The sequence below is a fragment of the Abramis brama genome (assembly GCF_963993115.1).
Source record: "Abramis brama genome assembly, chromosome: 19".
NCBI lineage: Eukaryota > Metazoa > Chordata > Actinopteri > Cypriniformes > Leuciscidae > Abramis > Abramis brama.
Window position 1 is genome coordinate 2,160,759 of NC_139981.1, and position 22,691 is coordinate 2,183,449.

A 22,691-nucleotide genomic window follows, 5' to 3' on the forward strand; every position below is an offset into this window, starting at 1 on the left:
CCTAGGTAGTAGCCCAAATTGAAGGCACCACAGCTTTAGCCTGCCAGGGAGCATGGTCTTGTTGATACTCTCAAGGCCGTGCATGGTGTCCTGCCTAAGCTGGTCTACTTGCTCTGTGTCCTTGAGGGTGGCATGGTACCAACGTCCAAGACTCTTGACTGGCTTCTCTGCCACTGTTGGTATAGGCTCCTTGCCCACATAAAACCGCTGTTCTGACAGCTTCCCCTTGACAACTGAAATGCTCCTGGACTTGCTTGGCTTTATTTCCATCCGAGCCCAATGGATGTTCTCCTGTAGCTTGTTCAGCAGCCGCCTAGCACAAGCCTTGGTTGTGGGGAGGATGGTCATGTCGTCCATATAGGCTCTGATGGGAGGGAGACGAAGACCAGATTTGAGCTTCTGACCTCCTACTACCCACCGAGATGCGCGAATGATGACCTCCATAGCCATCGTGAATGCTAAAGGTGAGATGGTGCATCCTGCCATTATTCCTATTTCTACTTGTTGCCATGCTGTGGTACACTCATTAGTAGTCAGGCATAGTTGCAGGTCTTGAAAATAGGATTTGACGAGGCGGGTGATTTCTTCTGGGATGCTGAAATACTGGAATGCAGTCCAGAGGAGATTGTGAGGAACTGACCCAAAGGCATTTGCAAGGTCCAAGAACACAACATGGAGATCTCTTCCATTCTTTTTGGCCGTTTGGATTTGATTCCATATCATGTTTGTGTACTCTAAGCAACCAGAGAAGCCTGGAATCCCTGCTTTCTGCACCATGGTATCAATGTAGCGGTTCTTTTCCAGGTAGGCTGTTAGTCTGTTAGCCACTACACTGAAGAAGAATTTGCCTTCAACGTTCAGGAGGCTAATTTGGCGGAACTGGCTGATGTCCACAGAGTCCTTTTCCTTCGGGATTAGGATGCCTCCTGCCCTCCTCCATGCAGTTGGAATTTCTTGTTTCTGCCACACTACTTTCATCAGCCTCCATAAAAAGCGCAATACCCCTGGCGTGTTCTTATAAAGCCGGTATGGGACTCCATTGGGCCCAGGGGAGGATGCAGCTCTTGCCCGACGTACAATTCTCTCCACTTCGCTCCATCTGGGGGGGCTGATGTCCAGCTGATGTTCTGGGGAATGTATCGGTGGCATATCAGGTGGAGGAGTTGTCTCTTCGCATCGCTGGCTGTCAGTGTAGCTCTGTTTAAGGTAAGTTTCCAGATCTTTCTTTGATGCTTTGAGTTTGCCACTTTTTTCCTTTGTGAAAAGGTTTTTTGCAAACTTGTAGGGGTCTTTGAAGAAGTTTGATCTCGCTTGATCCTTCATTTTACGCCGCCTCCTCAGATTCTCAGCTCTCCTCAAGGTTGCCAATCGGTTCTTAATTTCTGCCTGTAGTAGGTTAATTCCCTCCTTCTCCTCCTCTGGTGCTTTTCTCCATTGTTTTTTCAGCAGCCTTCTTTCCTTGACTAACCGTTCTATCTCCTGCTGCCTTCTGAACTTTGTCGGGGTGGTTGATGTTTTTTTTCTCTTTTCTGCCATCCCAAAGCACTGTGCACAATAGTTGTAAATCAGGTCTCCCATTCGCTCCAGCTTCTTGACTGCAGTTCCCCTCAGTTGTCCCAGGAGGTTACTGATGTCTGCGTCAATCGTCTCCCACTCCTTTTTCTCACAGGATTTTGGCCACTTGACTTGTGGTTTTCGAGTTCCTTGTTGCTTTGACAGCAAGCACTTTTTCAAGCCTTGGTGTCTTCTCAGGCCTGCATAGGATGTTTCCTTGGTCCAGCCACATCTACAACTCTGGAGCTTAATTCCTGGAGTAGTTGTTGTCATCTCAGGTGTCTTAATGATCATCATTCTCGTTGTCTGTTTCGTTCCTGGGTCAGTAACCATGTAGTCTGTCAGTGAGTCATCATCCTCCCCCACTCTCGCTGACTCTGGGGGTGTTTTCTTCCTTGAACTTTTTGTAGCCAGAGATGGGTGGGACCTGTTCACTAATAGTGACAGGTCCCTCCTACCACAGGGAGCTAACCTGTGGCAGGCCCGTAGGGGCCTTTCCCTCCTGTCGGCTGTCTTTCCAAGCTGTCACCAGGTCTTTCCCAGCTGTCATCAGGTCTTTCCCTAGTTGCCAGCTGCTCTCTTCACAGCAGTCACTGGGTAGAACCAGATGATCAATTATGTTTTAGGACTAGGTGAAGACCTGAGGTATGAATGGTGACGATGCATCCATCGGAGTGATAAAGTTGATTAAAATAGCCCCACATCATCACATAGCCTTCACCATACCTAGAGATTGGCATGGAGTACTTTCCATAAGATCATCTCTCAATGCAAATCAAACCAGCTATTAGGCTAACTGAAATAAAACCATGCCAATCTCTAGGTATGGTGAAGGCTATGTGATGATGTGGGGCTATTTTAATTCCAAAGGCCAAGGGAACTTTATCAGGATGCATAGTATCCTGGATCCATGAAGTAACTGGCCTTTAAAAATAAAAATCTGCCTGCCTCTATGGGAATTTAACATAGGGGTGTCCAGACTTATGCACCCTGTATTTTAAGGAAGAACATTTATTTATTTACGATACATTATTCATTCACAAAGAAAATTGGTGTCCTTAAAGGCTGTATTTTTCCTCATTTTTTTAATTAAGGCATCAAGTTCAATTTCCAAAAGATGATTTTTTATTCCTCTTTTTAGTCAACTTTAGCATGGGTGTCTAAACTTATGCATAGCACTGTATATTACTTTATAATATAATAATAATAAATACTTTCATTATACGGAAAACATATTTTGGATATTTTGCATAATTTTCTTTATTCTGCAAAATACAAAATGAGGTCGGAGTTTCATGATTGCGAGTAAATGACAAAATCAATCACTGATCAAGAAAAGCTTCAGGGATCCTGCATGTGCGTTTATTTCTCTCTCTGCAGTAACACGATCCTCCGGCAAACTCAATCTGAAGGGCAGAATGCTGAAAATGGCCCATGATGTGATGGATAAGAGCTCAAATCTATTTGCATTGATCATTTTCAGTCTCTGCCATGCCAGTGCAGAAAAAAAACACAAAACAGGAAATGTAGCTTTGTAGAAATTGTATTTGTGCTTGCACACACACAAAAAAAAAAAAAAAAAAAACTATTGACAGACATTCAAGAAATCATCAATATTATGCCATGCAAATTGAGGTTATGACATGATCACAATCATCTGACCACTAACAATTAGGCTAGCTACATATAAATATAACCAAGTCCATTTACATATAAATGTATTAAAGGTGCAGCAGCAATTCAGAAACAGGCAAAGGTCAGAGAGAGGCAGGGAAACGATCATGTAAAAGCTTCATTACTGCTACAAGAAAACTTCATTAACATAAGTCAAGTTAAATGTTAGGAAACATTTAGACTACTTGGTGATTCAAGACAGAAGCCAGTGTAATGCGATAACAACTGTTCTCTTAATGATCAAACAAAGACAGTAGGTTGTTAAAAGGTCTTTCAGAAAGCAGCGCAGAGCATCCAAAGGCAGGTTTTCTGCCAAGTTCTTGAGCAGAGCAGAAGTGAAACACATCTGCTGCTTTATGTCTGTTTAAACTTTGCCCTCGGCAGACACAAACATCAGGGAGATGCAATCTAAACAAAGTCTGTCAATATGCAGATTAATTCAGCCCTCCAAAAATACATAGCTTATGCATATTAAAATAAACCATCATATTACAATATTTTAAACTGTAGTACAATGAAATTCACATTAATGAAAATGGCAAAAAAGGAGCCAAAGAGTCCTAAGTCTCAAAATTGCCCAGTGCAATAGCTTTGTTTGAGAAACGGATCCAAATTGAAGATAATAATACATTACTATATGCATTATAAAAATATAAAAATTACTTTCTGCATTATGACGGGTCAAAACCAAAGAGGGGCTTTGAATCTAATGGGAATCATTGGGAATGATGGAGATCAAAAAAAAAGAAAAGAAAAAAAGAAATCAAGGATTTCAAGAATTAGTTAATTTCTTGTTTTTGGGGTAAAATGTAAAAAAAATAATAATAATTGAGAATTGCCTCAAAAGCATGGTTTGGCACGGCTAAATGATCATAGAGTCAAGTCAATTCAAAGGACTTAAAAGTTTCCCACCTTCCACAATGCATTTAAACAATATAGTCAATCCAGCAACACTAAACACACAAATAAACCCTTACCTGAAGTTTATCCTCGGGGACATTGAGCCAGTGGTTGAACGCTTGAGAGAGTTTTGTTCTGACTTGTTTTCCTATCAAAACAGAGAAAAGGGGGAGAGATGACAAAAAATCAAGGTTAGTTGCAGTCCAAACATGTAAAATAAAGGCTGATGTTTGTTTTATGGTTTTATTCCAAGTTGGAAACTTAACAGGAATTTACGGAAATGAATTGGAATTTATACAAACTGTATAATACACAAACATAAATCCAAAGCATTTAGTTTGGTCGTAAGCAGACATGCATGCAAACTAATACAAATGTTAATAATTACAGTTTTGACATTTATTTGTGAGTAGAACTTTAATCAATTCTTTCGTTGAACAACTAAAAAGAATGAATGTTGAATAAAAAAACAACATATTCCCAATGACCAATGTTTTAACCAAGACTTTGCTGAAAGATGTATTTTTCCAACTACATTTAAGTTCCAGTAAGGCTAACCTGCAATTTAGCAAATTTCCAGTTTATTCCCATTAATTCCCAAGGAAAGTTTCCAATTCCTGGAATTCTGCAGCCCTAATCATGACGCATGAAACAAGCAACAAGTCTTCATACTGTTATAAATCAATAGAACCATTTTTGCCTTTTAAAAAACAAACTCGAAGGCTGAGGACTGACGAGTATATATGAATATCATTGATCTCACTTCATCTCCATTCATGAGCCTTTCCCCTCCAGCCTCCTGTAACTCGAGGCTTCAGGGAGTGTGTTAGTGCAGATACACTGATCTAATGACTGACTGCCAGCGGTGCTCCACGCTTTCCCTTCATGAAGCCCTTCACTAATGAAGACGGTCAGATGAATCATGAAATCCGTCAAGAACATGTCACACTTTTCTTTTTGGATTATTGAGGGTTAAATGAATCTGACATTACGAATGAGCATATTTTTTGTGCATTACAGTATAAGGCGATTTTGATAAGTTAGAAACGGCCCATCTAAGCATGTAAGAATGGGAGAAATCGTAACACTCAATATGGCAATACGGTTTAACCTAGGAATGCTCGATATATCAGCCACCATATCGGTATCGCCTGATATATGTTCATTTTTAATGTTATCGTTATCGGCCCAATAAGTAAATTTGGTCGATATAATAAAGCCAATAAATAATTGATTATTTCCTTCAGCTGAGACACTTCAGATGTTCGCCATAATGGTTTTGAATTGCTTGAAATATGATTGTAATCACTTCAAAAAGGAAAATACGGTTGAGTGCAACATGCGCTGTCATATAGACTACATAAAATTATAATGAGAACATTATAATTGTGTGCTTGGGACATGGCTTTTAATGGTGAGACTTTTGTTTTTGTAATCAGGCTCTCAAAAAAATATTATTTACAAATTTGGATTTAGATTTATCGGCCAATATATCGGTTATCGGCTTTCAAATATAAAGAATTATCGGTAACGGCCAATTTTCTTTATATCAGTGTATCCCTAGTTTAACCGTTTAAAAGAGCCAATCAACTCAATACTTCTGTACTCAAAATATGGCTTTTTGTGCAATTACAGTTTAGAACTTAATCTTCCTGATCTGACATCTCAACATAATTCTGAAAAGTTACATTACCGACTCTGGTTATGCAAACTTAATTTGTAATTGATTTGAAATTATTTTGTTTAAATGTAATCTAAATTAAAATTAAACAATGAGTTAATTTAAAAAGCAATCATTAAAATGGATTTTTAAACCCACGTTTTATTAATAGTAAAAATGTCTGTACACTCAGGGTTTTTCTTTCCAGTGATTCCCATTAGAGTAAAGCAGCGTCTGGATTCACTGCATCGAGAAATATCAAACCTCTGTAGATTCTGGGGTGAAATGCGACCTGAACATGTTTTAATGAGATTCAGCCACTTAAGGCGAGACACGACAGGCAAAAACAGGCTTTGGCTTTTGAGCATTAAGAGTGTTTTTTCAGACTAGTGGACAGAAAACATCTAACATACACTTTTAACTGTATCTTTTAGAGCACTTGATCTATGTGCATCTGTAGATTTCAATGACATATATAATTTTCCTGATTTTATACAACATTTTATTCCAAAAAAAAGAACATTTATTTATTTTTGGCAGTTGACAGTATTAATTATAGTGATAAATGGAGATATCCAATATCCCCTCTGTAAAAACCTTTGACTCTAATCTATCTATAAATTACAGAAACGCCTGTGTGTGTGTGTGTGTGTTATTCGCATATCTCTCGAACCGTTAGTCCGATGGATTTCAAACTTGACAGGTGTCTCGATACGGGCACGAGTAAGTGCAGTGCCAAGCTTTACGTTGTTTGGATTAGAAATGCAAAAGATATCATTAAATATATGGGTAAAAGAAGCACTTAGAAGGTTGTGGTTTAAAATTTTTAGATTTTTATTCAGATTTTTATTCAGATTCAGATTTTTGTTCTAGAAATGTATGCAAATTAGTGCATATTTAATTAGACAATGCCTCATTTGCATATTTAAACTATTTCAGAAAACTTGTAATACAAAAAATGTTTGCTATTATTAATGTAATCAATCAACTGGTGAAGTATGGTGATATATATTAGTTATATTTTTTACCCTATTCACCTGGGGTGTCTCGCCTTTAATGCAAATTAATGACCAACTTTCTCAATCTCTTCACATTCACGCCTGTGTCCTTGAGGAACTTGGTCTGTCCTTCACCGGCGGAGACCGCTGTTCACTTTCAGTTCCTCAGTCATTCCTTCCCTGACCTCAGCAAAAACTAGCCGAGAGGACCGTCTTCTGCATACGCTCAGTAAAGACAGCATTAAAATTGCAAGAGGACGACAGGAAAACAAGAGAACGGGTTGTGATGCTGCAGCAGTATTTCAGCAACCTGAATATTAGAGCTGGAAACACTCTTTCAGACTCAGAGAGAGAGAGAGAGAGATAGAGAGAGATAGAGCTATAGAGAGAGAGAGAGAGAGATAGAGAGAGAGATAGAGCTATAGAGAGAGAGAGATAGAGAGAGAGATAGAGAGAGAGATAGAGAGAGAGATAGAGAGAGAGATAGAGAGAGAGATAGAGCTATAGAGAGAGAGAGAGAGAGAGAGAGAGAGAGAGAGAGATTTAATTCTGCAAGATAGTAGAAAACGGAAGTTGTGGCAACCAAAGGTTTTCCTTCATTGACAGAATTTTAAAAACATTAATGCATAATTTAATATGCAGACATTAAACTATTCAGATAGTAAACACTTTATTTTAAGGTGTCATTGTTACAATATATTTAAGTACTAAGTAATATTAAGCAACTATATGTACTTACTATAGGGTTAGGGATAGTTGCATGTAATTATGCATAATTTACAGTTATTGCTATGCAAGTACATGTAACAAGGACACTGTAAAATAGTGTTACCGTAAAGGGTGACATTTTTTTTGTCATGGTAACATGAACTCACTCTTCCAAAGCGATCACCATTCAAAATGTCCTTTGCCAAATTGGAAATATAAGCTTATTACATTATAGTAAATAGTAAAAAAAAAAGTCTAAAAGGACACATAAGGTGGATGGAACAAAACCAATCACTAATAGTCCTTTAACTACTAGATTCTGTGAAAGTCAGATCTGTCGTTCATGTGTCGCTGGTTCTTGCTTCACGAGACGACAGCAGGAGTTAATAATAGACACATGATACTGTCATTCGTTGTGCATTGTGCTGACTGCAGACTTCCTGAACGCTGAGCTCTTCTGACTTATACGATGATGATGCTTATACCACAAAATGGGTAGTTGACAAGAGATGTCAAGCAGTGACAGCAGCTTCCGGCGATGTGACATGCTGTTTTCCATCTATACCTGACCTCTCATATTACTCAAACACTTCATGAGATATACTGCAGATTCAAATGTCATTGTTTCACAAGGGATACAGTGATGGAAAAAAAAAAAGAGATGGGAGGAAAAATTATATTCAATGCACAAATGTTTTGCATTCCTGCGTTTCACAGACGAACGTGTGAAATGACAGATGCACGATTGTTTGTTTTTTAACAGACATCACGATTCTGAACAGACAACTAAACTAAATAACATGTAATTTACAAGAGGTTCTGACTGGATGTTAATTGCTGCAGTCTATTTAAAATGTTTAATTAATCTGAATGAATTAGATATATTTTTAAAACTGTTTGAGTGAATGATTCAATGACAAATACATTAGTTTAAAAGTCTTGTCTCCACCTACTGGTGTAACGACGTAATTGATAAAATCATTGAAGTGCCATGCTACTTTCAAAAGGTAATTTACTCTATTTTGATCGCTACCGTAAACATCAGTGTTAATATTAGAACTATAATCCTTAATCCTAGTGCTTCTGTGATATGATTATTTGTAACAGAAATAACGACACTGTGTGGTTGAAAAGGTTGTTTGTGAAGCAGTTTCATATCTATACATGACTAAACTGCTCTCCTTTTCAAAGGTTTTTAGAGCAACACCAAAGCACTTTTCCTCGTCGGTCCCCCTACAGGTTGGAAGCGGAATTGTCCATTACCGCTGTCGTAAATAATTTAGCCTACCGTCGCACGCACGCTATTTGTTTATCCAGCACCGGCTTTGAAAATAACGATGTCCACAGACAAGGTAGAGTATGTTTCATGATTTTATGAAAGTATGATGTATTGCGACATCAGAAACGGCTATTTTTATATATAGGCTCCACCTATCGGCTATAGTTACGCTTGCCGTAAAGCAAGTCAAATTTGTAGTTTCCTATTTCTCATTCGAACTACAGATCTGCTACCCGATCTGGCAAACTTGCATAGAGCGGTTATAGCCAACAGAGGGTCGCAAAGCGAATGCAGAAGTGCCGTTCACCCTGTTAGGAGTTGATGAACCACTGAAATGATTCTGGAAACATTATTTTAAGGTACAAAATAATCTTTGGTGTTGCTTTAATAGACACAGGCGAATCGTTGTCATTTAGGAATGAGATTGTGTGTGTTTGAATCGAGATCGCCATCTTTTAACGATTAATCGTGCAGTTCTACAATGACATGAGTAAAAGATGACAGAATGTAAATTTTTGGGTGAACTATTCCATTAATGGCCAACCAAAACCACATAATAGTACATTTTAACTTAAGCATTTTAAACATGTTGCTCAATTTTGTTTGACAACAAGGCCTGTAATCAGAAAATCATATAGGCTGTATTTTCACTTTGCTATGTTAAGTAATTTTTTTCTTCATCTTGTGTGTAAACAAAATGAAAAAAGAATTTTGCACCTGGCTTTATCATATGTTCAGATCTATCTACCGAAAATATATGCAAAATCGTGCATATTTAATGAGATAATGCCTAATTTGCATAATTAAACATACAAATTTCTAAAACTTGTAATACATTTTTTTTATATACTTGTGCATGTAATCAACTGAGGAAGTTTCATGGTGATGTCTATTATTTTAAAATTGTACCTTATTCACCTGTAGTGTCTCGCCTTAAATTAAAGCAGCTCTTTCCAGCTGTTAGTGATTCCACAGGAATGCATTTGCCAAATTTGTTGACAGAAACGCTTTGCACAAAGAGTTCTGTTCAATTTAAAAGAGTAATCAATATTCCTTAAATTATTCCGGCTTAAAGCAGGTCAAAATAAAGTCATGCAAAATGTGCGCTTATAAATGTGGAAATATTTCAAGCAAATGTCATTTGTTTCATTTAGGACCGCTGCAGAATTCTGTAATAAATTAGTGTAGCGCACCGTACTAGAACTGCATTATACCTTCCCACTGAAATTCCCTTCATCTCAATAAAGCACTTTTCCTACAGCCATGATATATACCTTGTATAATACCCTTTAAACTAGATTTTAGACCAAGTTCAATATATCAAACTATTAATATCTCTACGACGTTCATCCACATTAATGCAATAATTCCCTCAAAAATGAAAAACATCATCATTTACTCATTCTCATGTTGTTCCATATCCATATGACTGACTCTCTTCTGTGAAAGCAGAACAGTAAAGGAAAAACTAAAAAATATTCACATATCCTAGATCCTTTCCATACAATAACAGTTCATAAAGAACACAGCTATCAATGTCTATATGGCTATAATAAACCATAACAGTCACACACACATACATATACATACATATATATATATACTACTCACAAAAAGTTAGGGATATTCAACTTTCGTTTCGTGTGAAATTTATAGAAAATTTAAAAAAGTTCATGCTACAGTGATATTATATCATGAAAGTAGGGCATTTAAGTAGAAATGCCAAATTAAGTTCACGTGTAAAGGTTGCACTTTAGGTGCATTCTGAAATTTCACCCGAAAATCGCATATCCCTAACTTTTTGTGAGTAGTGTATATATATATATATATATATATATATATATATATATATATATATATATATATATATCCATACTATGGAAGTCAATGGGGTCCATCAACTGTTTGGTTACCAATAATCTTTAAAATATCTTTTTTTTGTGTGTTCAAACAGATCAAAGAATCTGTCTGGGTGAACAATCCCTTTAATTTTTGTGTTAAACTATTAAATAACTTGTAATTAAATTACACTCAGGTACAGCTTGACTGCCATGATCACCACGTTGTTGAAGGGAAAAAGAAAAGAGAAGTTTTTCACCGTAGAAAGAAAGCCTCAGTTTTTGAATGACATGATGGTGACGAGTAAATGTATTTTTTTATTTTCTGTGATCTATTTCTTCAGCGCCATTGAACATGCAGACAAAAATAAACGACACATGTAAGGCCTCACCTGGCAGCTGTAACAAGTACTTGTACGGTTCCAGAAGAATCCTTTCAGAAGTTGCTCTTTTTTCTCCATCCATCCCTTCGTTTCAACAAAGAAACCTGCAGAGAGAGAGAGAGAGAGAGAGTGAGAGAGTGTGTGTGTGTGTGTAAAACAGCCTCCACAATAAACTCTAAATGCCAGACGCACAGCCAATTATTCTTGGCTGAGTTGTTATTAATTCAATTGGCTTTACTTCCTGGTAAACTCCGAACATTATGCATGCACTGTCGGGACACTTTGGGGTTTTCCCACAGCGAGCAGGGCATGATTTGTTCCAGAAGAACATGTGCAATCCTATTTTAAAGAGTTAGTTCACCCAAAAATGTCAGTAATTACTCTCCCTCATGTTGTTTCAACCCCGTAAGACTTTCGTTCATCTTCAGAACACAAATTAAGATATTTTTGATTAAATCTGAGAGCTGTCTCACTCCTCCATAGGCTTCTGGGTTGTACGTCAGAACGGAGTCTCACTATTGGCCAGCATCACACACATGACCAGCGTCGGCCAATAGTAAGCCTCCGTTCTGACGTACAACCCAGAAGCGCTGCGCTGTTACACTACGTGAACGCACTCAGAGACACACAGAAGAAAATGAAGAGTTGAATAAAGTCGTTATTTTTGGGGGGTTTTGCACACTAAAAGTATTCTCGTCGCTTGATAAACTTAAGGTTGAGCCACTGTAGTCACTTGGACTATTTTAAATATTGTCTTTACTAACTTTCTGGGCCGGCAAGTTTCAATAACAGAGAAGCCTATGGAGGAGTGAGACAGCTCTCAGATTTAATCAAAAATATCTTAATTTGTGTTCTGAAGATGAACGAAAGTCTTACGGGGTTGGAACAACATGAGGGTGAGTAATTACTGACAGAACTTTCATTTTTGGGTGAACTAACCCTTTAAACATGTTGCTCATTTCATTTGACAAGGGCTGTAATCAGAAGATCATATAGGCTGTATTTTGAACTAACCCTAACTCAATCTAATTTACCTTTGAAAGAAATGTATAATGTTTCATTAAAGTATAATAAATGTGTATAAAATGCAATATCCTTAGTAACTGTACAAAAGTTTGGGATCATTACAATTCCCCCCCCCCCCCCCCCTCAAAAACAGTAATCTTGTGAACTATTACTACAAATTAAAATAAATGTATTCCACTTGAATATATTTTTAAATGTGATTTTCCAGCATCATTACTCCAGGCTTCAGTGTCACATGATCCTCCAAAAATCATTATAATATGATGATTTGCAGAACAAAAAAACATTTATGATTATTATCAATGTTGAAAACAGTCGTGCTGCTTCAGATTTTTATGGAAAATGTGATTTTATTTTTCAGGATTCTTTGATGAATTTATAGTTCAAAATAACAGCATTTATTTGAAACAGAAATCTTCTGTGACATTATAAATGTCTTTTAATTAATTTTATGCATCCTTACAGACCCCAAACATTTGAATAATAGTGCACATACACACATAAATGCATACATTATACACACACACAAAACAGGATTCAACATTTTGACCTAAAGCATTACTCTTAAATGCTCAATTGTTTATTCTGCTTATTATGATTTTAAAAAAGTAGCTGTTTATTGAACACTGGTGTTTTATTGCTGTTGCTGCCATTGTATAAAAGCAATTATGCACTCAAGTGATTTTACAAAGATTTAGGACAATTCAGCACTAAAACACTCCTAAACCACGGTTAAAATTACCTTAACACAACACAATAATTGGCTTACTGCTTTATTAATTACTCATTGTTTTTAAATGAATAACCCTACATGATGACCAGATAAAGAAAGTTTGGCTGATATATTAAAGCCAATAAATAATGTATTATTTCCTCCAGCTGAGACTCTTCAGATGCGCACTGTTCAACATGATGGGTTTGAACTGCTTGAAATATGATTGGAATCACTTCAAAAAATAAAGATTAGTTAAGTGTAACGTGCATAATATTATAATTGTGTGTTTGGGACATGGCTTTTACTGGTTAGACTTTTGTTTTTGTAATCAGGCTCTCAAAAATTATATACAAATTTGGATTTAGATTCATCGGCCAATATATCGGTTATCGGCTTTCAAATATAAAGAATTATCGGTTATCGGCGCATCCATAGTTCTAAAAGGGTCACAGACAGCAAGGAAGATATAATGCTAAATGCATTGCAAGTAATAAAATGCAAATAACCATATAATAAATGCATAACTAAGTAAGGGAAATATCTAGATATGTTTATGCAGAGAAAATAAATGTTTCCATTACTCCCTGAACCTGACTGCTGAAAAGAGACAAACTCAACCCTGTTTTACACCTGTAGTAATGCTGCCTTCTCAAGATCAGAATCTTCAGTGTTCAGATGGGATTATCTCATACTGGTGACAACATAAATGGGCAGTAACTTGAGACCGATCGTATGAAACATGATCCAACAATGGCTCTTCATTCTCACTCCATCACTACAGCCTGACAGCTCCAGCTTTCACTGACAACACAATGTGGGTTTAAGTCAAAGCCTTGCGGTGAGATTAGCAGACACAAGTAATACACATAATAGTAGCCAAAAGTAATCCACTACTTTACCACGTTATGGTGAAACAATTATTATGTGCAAAATAAACAGTATAGCACAAAAAAATATGATCTTCATGCTTGCTATTGTGTGTGTGTGTGTGTGTGTGTGTGTGTGTGTGTGTGTGTGTGTGTGTGTGTGTGTGTGTGTGTGTGTGTATATATATATATATATATATATATATATATATATATATATATATATATATATATATATATATATATATGAAGAGTTCAGATGCAAAAGCCTCTAAGTGCCATCTGAAATTTTCTTCTAGAATGATCATTTTTATGAAGCTCGTATATTTAAGTTCAGTAATTTCACTTAAATGGCAATGAAAATTACCTATTAATTGCCATTTAAGTGAAATTACTGAACTTAAATAAACGAGCTTGATAAAAATTATCATTCTAGAAGAAAATTTCAGATGGCACTTAGAGGCTTTTGCATCTGAACTCTTCATTATATATATATATATATATTCATGTATATGTATGTGTGTGTCTGTGTACCGGTATTTTGCCAAACAATTTCACTTAATATTATAATCCTAGCTAAATATCCACAAATGCACATCTAATAATAATAATAATAACAATAAAAATATAATAAATGAAATAACATGTCTTCATTACTATTTAATTTACATGTATAATAATTAACAATAACATTTTATGATGATTATTATTATTATTATTCATGTACATTAGGTAAAATGAGATAGTATGGTAACAAAGTAAAATAAATGCCCCACCCACCTTTTCGATCGAAAAAACTGGATCCTCGCACTTCCGCTTTCGTAATCCAGCACGTCACTCTTCCGCTTTCAATTTTTTTTCACTCGCAGCCAGCTCGCTAGCATTAGCCAGTTAGCCAGAGACGGTAATTTAACTCCACTTCGATTCACAACCCATTTAGAACGCGATCAAAACGGCACCTCATCATCTTTAGTACACTAATATCCCACTATATGTAAAAAGAATAGATATTTAAGACGCGCCAGAGACCCTTAAGTTGATCTGTCATGTCTGAGTTTGACAGGAAGCTCACTCATCCCCGCTGCTCGCGCTTAAATACGCCATGGAGTCCACAGAGCGCATGCGCAGAAAGTGGGTGGGGCCTTTTTCCCCTGACGCCGCATTGAACTATGGTAGATGTAGTAATAGGGTAAAATGCCACCCTTAAGAATAATGTGCGTTTACTTTTAATCTGTAACATATTTAGATATAAGTTGCAGATGTTGATGCATCCGCCAGTGTGTTATTATAGGAAATAAATAGAAACATTTGCTAATTTAGTTGTTATAGAACAAAATATACAATTATTCAAAGAGTACATCTTACCCCACTACTAGGGTAAACTTTTACAGAATGTATAAATTATACCTTTGATATCATTTTTATTAATATTAATAAAAGTAAGTCATTAATGTAAAAAACTGAATCAACTATTGTATTTAAAATTGAATTTTGATCACTTAGTTGAATAATTAAATAACCGATGACAGAGAAAGCAGAATCCCAGACATATATATACAAATACAACAACGTTGAAACTTGAAAGGTTAGTTATTTTATTCAAATAAGCATTTAGACATTTTTATTGGTTTTAAAGAATTACTACTACAGTACATTGAATAAACAAAAATAAGAAAAGTACATAAAAAACAGTGACAAACTTAAAAGTTAAATAAAAACATGAAAATGTAAACATTTTACAGCTTTCTTATTTTTTAAACAATGTTATATTTATGTAGTAAAAACAAAGGCTTATTTTTTTTTCCTTTTAATACCTTTATGAATACTAAAATTAGCTAAAAGAAGTAGAAGATTAATTAAGTAATATTCCTTAAGATAATATTTGTCATAGGATAAAAACAAAACAAATAAAAGCACAGTTGAAAGCTGGGCATGATGTGAGCCTTAATAAAAGAACAGAAATCTGACCAAAAACAAACGGAATGAGAACAACTTTAAAAAGATAAAATGTTTCAACATGCAAACCACAAAATGTACTAAAGCGTTTAAACTTTTCCTCAGATTTAACTGTGCTCAAAGAGCATGCGCGTGAAGGTGGGCGGAGCCTGGACACATTTCCCCACTCGCTGTTGAACTCTGGGAAATGTAGTTTACGTCATCATTGTGTGTTCCATCGTCCCAGTGACGATATAACGCGGGTGTCATGTTCAAAACATACAAATCCCGAGTATCTTTGCGATTAAAGTATCGCAGAGACGTTTTCCCCCGATTTCACCATCCAATAGGAAACGAGCGGGGCGGTTAGTGCGCGCGCAGCAGCCAATGAGCGCGCGCGGTGTCCACAGTGGGCGGTTTGTGTGTATCCTTCAGTCCGTTACAGACGCGAAGAGGAGGAGGATTAACACAGAGAAAACGAGTGCGATTGCGGAGCTATTTCGTCGGATTCGCATCCCGACACCTTTCCTACATTTTCGGACGACGTTTCCAGCATTGATCGTCGATGATTTCCCTCGATTGTCCAATGGATTACTAATTTAACGGAGGAACATCGCGATCCGTCGGATACATCAGGTAGGACATTATGTTGACCAGATAAAGTCTTAATGGAGACGGAGATCGAAAGAAAACTACGCTGCGTCGAGCTTCAATGTTTAACTAAATGATCACTTGTTAACATTATTCACGCGACTGCATTTGAATCGTTTACTTTCTATTTTGACAGCGAGATTTAAAGCGCTGTCGATCAGAGGTTTTGTTAACCTTGTTTTCTCGCTGGCTGAAAGGTTTACGGCGTAAATAGTGCATCTAGACAGCGGGAGACTTTTTGTTCGCCTTTATTAGTTTGTTAATAGTCGATGTAGCAGACTAGGCAACTTTGTGCTTCACTTGTATCGCCGTCAGCAGATGTTGTGTTGGAATTCGCGAAAAGACTTGAACACTTTCTTTTTGGCTGCTCGGCATCAAATAGCTCATGGGGGGAAACACTGCCTTGCTGGATCCCTTACGTAAGGCTTTGTGCGATCGAAAGAGTTATTAAGACTAAAAGCGTTAAAATCTCCGAGTGCATGAATTGGGATTATGTGCACAATAATCGTAGCAAATTGGAATCGTTCACGCGCTCTTTAAAAACTCTCGCGCACGATCTCTTCGAATGAATCAACAATCTTGCAGTTTTCAATCCCGAACGTTCGATCATCGCCGTATCGCCTATTTTCTGGAAATTATGTGTTTATTACTAGCTCTACCTTTCTAAGGATCATCCTCGTCGATCTACGGACCTTTTTTGAGCGTGAGCAGAAATGGCTGGCGACGAGGAAGGCTAGTTTTCCAGCAAACAGATTTCCATCTCTACCGTCGGGTAGTTGTCAAGCTAATTGTTATATTTGTCATGATAATCGGTTGTGTTTCGACGGTTAGTCTGAACCGCGACAATTATTGTTTGAACTGACATTGTCGTTAGGCTCACGCGCAGCGACGCATTTGTTTTCCATTCAGTTGATGTCGAAAGAAAACAAGTCCGATTTCCCCGATCGCAAGCAAGTTGTACAAACCCTGTTCGCCTTGACCTTGTACGGAAAGCTATTAGATCGTTCATTGTGTTACACATAAACCGTCAGCATTTTGTTAGCCGAGCTTTGTCGCCTCCATCTAAACGACGAAAGCTGTCTCGTGTCAGTTTCTTTGTGATTTAGCGAACTGTCTAGTTTTCTCCATTCGGCTTTATTCGAAATAGCAATGTCGCTGTCGTCCCACTTCATGAAGTCAACACGGCTTGCAGTATTAAAGAGTGGGGGCGACAGATTCCGTTCCCTTTGTATGTTCAAACCTGGTCTGAACGTCGCAATGATAAGAATGTCGATGTCAAGCGACTGCAGTTGTGTGGCTCAGAAATGGCGTCATAATGCTGTAGCGCAGTCGACATTATACGTGCACACACACGGACTAACTGTAAAGCTACCTCACTCGTTTAACTTTCTCTAGTAGTTTAACTCTAGTTGTTTTACTCAATTGTAATGCTGACTCCTCAACTCCGTTCGCCTGTAGAAGCGCTTCTGTGGTAAAAATAAAATAAAAAATGAATAAAATGAAATCACGTTGATTTCGAAGTGACACGCGGTCATTATATAAACGGCTGAAACACTTATGGCTTTAGGGTTTTGTAAGCAACTACCACAAATAAAATGTCCGCTATATCACTGAATGTGTGTCTTTACAAATCACAACTCTCTGTGACAGCCACAGGCTCTGTAAACAGCTAAAGGAGTCAGGGGAGCGGTCCGTCCTGGTCTTAGCCAATAAGAAACGTGCTTTGTCCGTCAATCATTTTGTGCTGACATTGCTGGCATGTATGTGGAGGGCGGGGCTTCGTTGAGAGGGCGTGGTTTTGATGTGATGGGGGGGGGGGGTTGTTAATTCAGTGACCAAGTGTGTTGGAAGTTAGCAAATAGCCTGAAATCGTTTACAGCACTTTTAAACCTTAAAGGGTTAGTTCACACGAAAATGGAAATTATCCCATAATTTACTCACCCTCAAGCTATTCTAGGTGTATATGACATCATATATATATATATATGGCTCTTCCAAGCTTTATAATGGGAGTGAATGGTACCCAAAAAAGGGTCATCCATCCATCATAAAAGTAATCCTTTTGACTCCAGGGGTTATTAAAGGCCTTCTGAAGCAAAGCGATGCGTTTTTGTATGAAAAATGTCCATATTTATAACTTTATGAGCTATAATCACTAGCTTCCGGAAACGGCCGTACACAAGTCTAGTTCCGGCGGAAGAGTGACCGCTGAACCGACGCATGATGTATTGACAAACGTGGAAGTGTAGAGGATAGAGCAAAACAAAACACCGGTCACAAATTAGTTTGAACCGCGAGAGGCCCCATAATCACTCTGATTATGTTCGGTTGACAAAAGAAAGTCATGTACACCTAGGATGGCTTGAGGATGAGTAAATTGTGGGATAATTTCCATTTTCTGGTGAACTAACCCTTTAAATGACCAATTAGACTAGATTTTTTTTCAGATTTTATTTGCAAGTGCTAGGACTGTTTTCAAACAGGTTTCCACTTTCCACTGAACACTTCTCCTGTCTGCCATTGGATGACAAATAAATAGTTCTGGGCCCCAATTCAGTAGTTGAGTCAATATTGCTGTGTCAGTGCACAGTGTTTTTTACTCTTCAGTGAAATCAACTAATAAATTAGTTGTCTCTCTCTGTAAACTAAGCTAGGGTAGGAAGAAAAAATGACGTTGAAAAATTGCGCACATCACCTGGCTTTAACCATGAAAATGTTGGGTTGATTTTGATGTGTTCAAAGTAGACTTCAGGGCTGTAGTAAAGTATTACTGTTATTTCTACCATTATTTTTATTGTTACTATTACAAGAACAAAATGGTGATTTACCTGCAACCTTTCGGTAACCAGATCAGCAACCACTAAGCTTTATTACCTCTTCTTTGCAAACATACAAACCTTAAGTTAATTGATAACAACTAGAGACAGTTTTCTGGCTGTTAACAATAAAAACCTTTTCAACAGTTGTGTTCATATTAATTTGTGATGTTCATCAATGAATGTCACTTTGGATAAAAGCGTCTGCAAAATGTAAAGGTAACACTTTACAGTAAGATCTTATTATTAACTTTAGTTAATGCACTAACTAACATGAACTTAATAATGAATGAACAATATATTTTTACACTATTTATTAAACTTTGTTAATGTTGGTTAATAAAAATGTTCATGTTAGTAGCCTACACAGTACATTAACTAATGTTAACAGATAGCTACAACTTTTAATCTAAAAAAATGTATTAGTAGATGACGTTGAGATTACCATTAAGATTAATACATGTTTTTCATTGTTAGTTCATGTTAACTAATGTAGTTAATTAATATCAACAAATGACAACTTATTGTAAAGTGTTATCAGTGAATAATATAAATTAGACTAAGCTATATCTTTGTCTTAAATCAAATCACCAATATTGCTACGATTGTTATAGTAATTAATTATCATTATGACTGATTGAGTTTTGTAATTGATTTGAAAATATAATGCCGCACGCTAGACTTGAATGTTTCTTGTTGGTCTATATTGTCTGTGCACTACTTCTGAAAATTTAAATTATATTCTCAAATGTATTCAGTTTCGAGGTTGAATAAAAGTGTGTTAAAAGCGGCTTACATACAGCATAATGATCTCGACCTCCAGCATGAAGTGTGTTATCTGCAGCTGCAGGTGTCTGTGCCTCCCGGTTAACAACAGTGTGCTGTCACTGCACAAATACAAACATTTAGCTCCAATCAACTGGTTGCAAATAATAAATAGTCATTTATTTGAGACATTTATCACTAACTTGAAATACTAGGGATGTAACAATATATCGTGTCACAATATATCGCAATACAAAAATGCAACATGTATCATGGATTGTGACAAGATGTATTGTGTATAGTTCAACCAAAATTACTGTGTGAGAAAACATTCATGTTTTCAGAGTTTTAGTGTCAGTACTTCATTTAACGATATATATATATTAGGGGTGTAACGGTACGCAAAAATCACGGTTCGGTACGTACCTCGGTTTTAAAGTCACGGTTCGGTTTATTTTCGGTACAGTAAGGGAAAGAAATGCAAACATTAAACTGCAGGTTGTTTATTACTATAAACTTTTTTTAACAATTTGTTTACACTTTTTAATAAAATATAATAAAATATATATAAAATAAAAAAAAAGAATAAAATAAAATACTGCTGCAAAGCAAAACCAATATCACATAATAAATTTAATGAAAAATATAAATAAATAACTATGATTACAGTGCAGCATTACCAATCCCAGCTTGTAGGCCTGCTTATATTTAAAAATTAAGGCTGGGAATCGATTAAAAAAAATGAACTAATTAATTGCACAATTTGCTGTAATTAATTGCCATTCCTCCAAGCTTGTAATCATCAATAATTAGGCCTAAACTTAGAATCACCTAATTAAATGAAACACCAGGGGAAAAAAGGAACAGAAAATAGCCCTATATTAAAATAATATTAAACATAAATATATCAATGTATTATTATTTTTCAATAATCAATCAACATAATCAATTTAAGATTTTTTTTCTTTCATTTTTTTTTTACTAATTATCAAAATAAAATATAGTCCTACAAAGCTATTATTACCAGAGCAGGTAATTTTACCATTGTTGCCAGCATGGCTATACCAGCTCAGCAAACAGAAGTCTACTACTGAGAAATTTCACCTTATTTGAGCGGACTTTGCTTTTCCAGTGCGTGATCGGTACATGATTGGAGTGTTTGGGCCGTTAACGACAGAGCAGAACGTGCAGCGCAAACATGGAGTCGAACATTGAACATTGAGCAGAGAGACACACACGCAGCAGACACACACACACGGAACGGAGAGTGCGGCGGCGCACACGGAGCGGAAAAGCTTTTTTTCGCCCTGCAGTCGATTTCATTGGTTTAGGTTACAGTGACGACGGGTAAAACCAGAGAATGTCTAATAAGGCAGACGGGCTCTGGTAAAACTTTAGCATCAGCTGCAGGGCGGGATTTGCGCTGAACGCGGAGACTTCCGCCACTTAATATGTTCGTGTGGAAACACGAAAATGTACCTATGTTCCGCACACAAAATATTGCGTTCGGTCATTCGGTACACACGTGCACCGAACCGAAAGCCCTGTACCGAAACGGTCCGGTACGAATACACGTACCGTTACACCCCTAATATATATATATATATATAATAAATGTTGAATATAATGTATAATAATGCAATGGGGGAATATTTGTGTAAAAAGAGCTTCAGAATCATGAATATTTTATTCTGGTGTCTTTATTGTCCTGTGCTTTGGGTTTCCAGCACCAAGTCCAAGCCTTTTCATTTACACATACAGGGCCCTATCTTGCACCCAGCTTAATTCACTTTGTACACCGACGCATGTATCATTCCTATTTTGCACCCGACGCACAGCGGACTTTTCCCTCCACAGACGCACGTCGGTAAATTAGGGAATGAACTTGCGCTCCCGGGGGCGGATCAGTGAAAAGAGGAGGCGTGTTCCGGCGCAAAACGTTCCCTGGTGCTATTTTGCAGTTTCAGAAAACAATTCCACCACAGACCAGGAGAAACCTCGTCTAAAGTCAGTGGCGCGTTATTCAGATGCTATTTTAAGGGCGCATGCTTGGCCATAATGTAGCGTGTGCACATACACTTTGATTCTCTCATCTACACAGACGCAGCAGTTCCCATTTTTGCAAATCATACATAATTACAAGGAAAAATATTACCACACGAGGGAAATTATTGTGGTGTCCATGAAGATGTGAAAAAATAGGCATAAATCTAGATTACACATTTACTAAAATTATCATACGCTTGTTTAACCGAAGCTAATCTGGGTGTGTTTCTCCATCCCCAATGTCACTTCTCTGTGTTTTACGGCCCTGACGGGAACGTCGGTCTCCTCGGCTGTGAACCGCTCCTGGCGTGCGTCTGGCAAATCTGCCGTTATAATAGCAATCCGCCATGGAACAAGCGCGCCTGCTCTTAAAGGGAATGTGAGATGACGCTCTGATTGGTTTATTTCACGTTATGCCCGCAAACCACACCTATGAGTAATGAAGATACTTCAGACCAACACATTTTAGATTTGCGTCGGGCGCAAGAGTCATTTATCCCGCCGGTATAATAGCAACAGCGCCCGAGATCCGCCCACTTACAGTAGTTACTTGCGTTTCAGATCGTTAAAATAGGGCCCAAAATGAAAAATCAAATTTAGCATTTTAATCAGCAGTACATTTTTTGTTAACCTTTTATCATATGTCTTGGAGTATCGCAATAATATTGTATCGTGAGTTCAGAATCGTGATATGTATCGAATCGTGACATGAGGGCATCATTACACCCCTATTTAGCTGCAATCAACTGGTTGCATAACTAATAATTAGTCATTTATTTGAGACTTTTATATCTTGAAATACTCTTATTACAGTGAAAGTCTCTGTGAAATAACCTGACGTTAAGTGTTTTCATCAGTGGTTATAGGTAATGGACTA

General features: G+C 37.1%; 2 protein-coding genes across 5 annotated transcripts in view; one reads left to right on the top strand and one right to left on the bottom strand.

Moving 5' to 3' along the window:
* ggps1 (geranylgeranyl diphosphate synthase 1) overlaps nucleotides 1–14,712 on the bottom strand; it is a 32,526-nt gene extending 17,814 nt beyond the window's left edge. The window contains exons 1-3 of the mRNA XM_084092488.1: nucleotides 14,382–14,712; nucleotides 11,004–11,098; nucleotides 4,206–4,276 (exon numbers count right to left, since the gene is read on the bottom strand). Coding sequence (XP_083948614.1) covers nucleotides 4,206–4,276; nucleotides 11,004–11,076 — 144 coding nt within the window. The 5' untranslated portion in view covers nucleotides 11,077–11,098; nucleotides 14,382–14,712. The remainder of the gene's footprint in view (nucleotides 1–4,205; nucleotides 4,277–11,003; nucleotides 11,099–14,381) is intronic.
* Nucleotides 14,713–15,969: 1,257 nt separating this feature from the next.
* arid4b (AT-rich interaction domain 4B) overlaps nucleotides 15,970–22,691 on the top strand; it is an 88,528-nt gene continuing 81,806 nt past the window's right edge. For all 4 annotated transcript variants that reach the window (XM_084093856.1, XM_084093853.1, XM_084093854.1 and 1 more), the window contains exon 1: nucleotides 15,970–16,172. The gene's annotated coding sequence lies outside the window, so the exon portion shown is untranslated. The remainder of the gene's footprint in view (nucleotides 16,173–22,691) is intronic.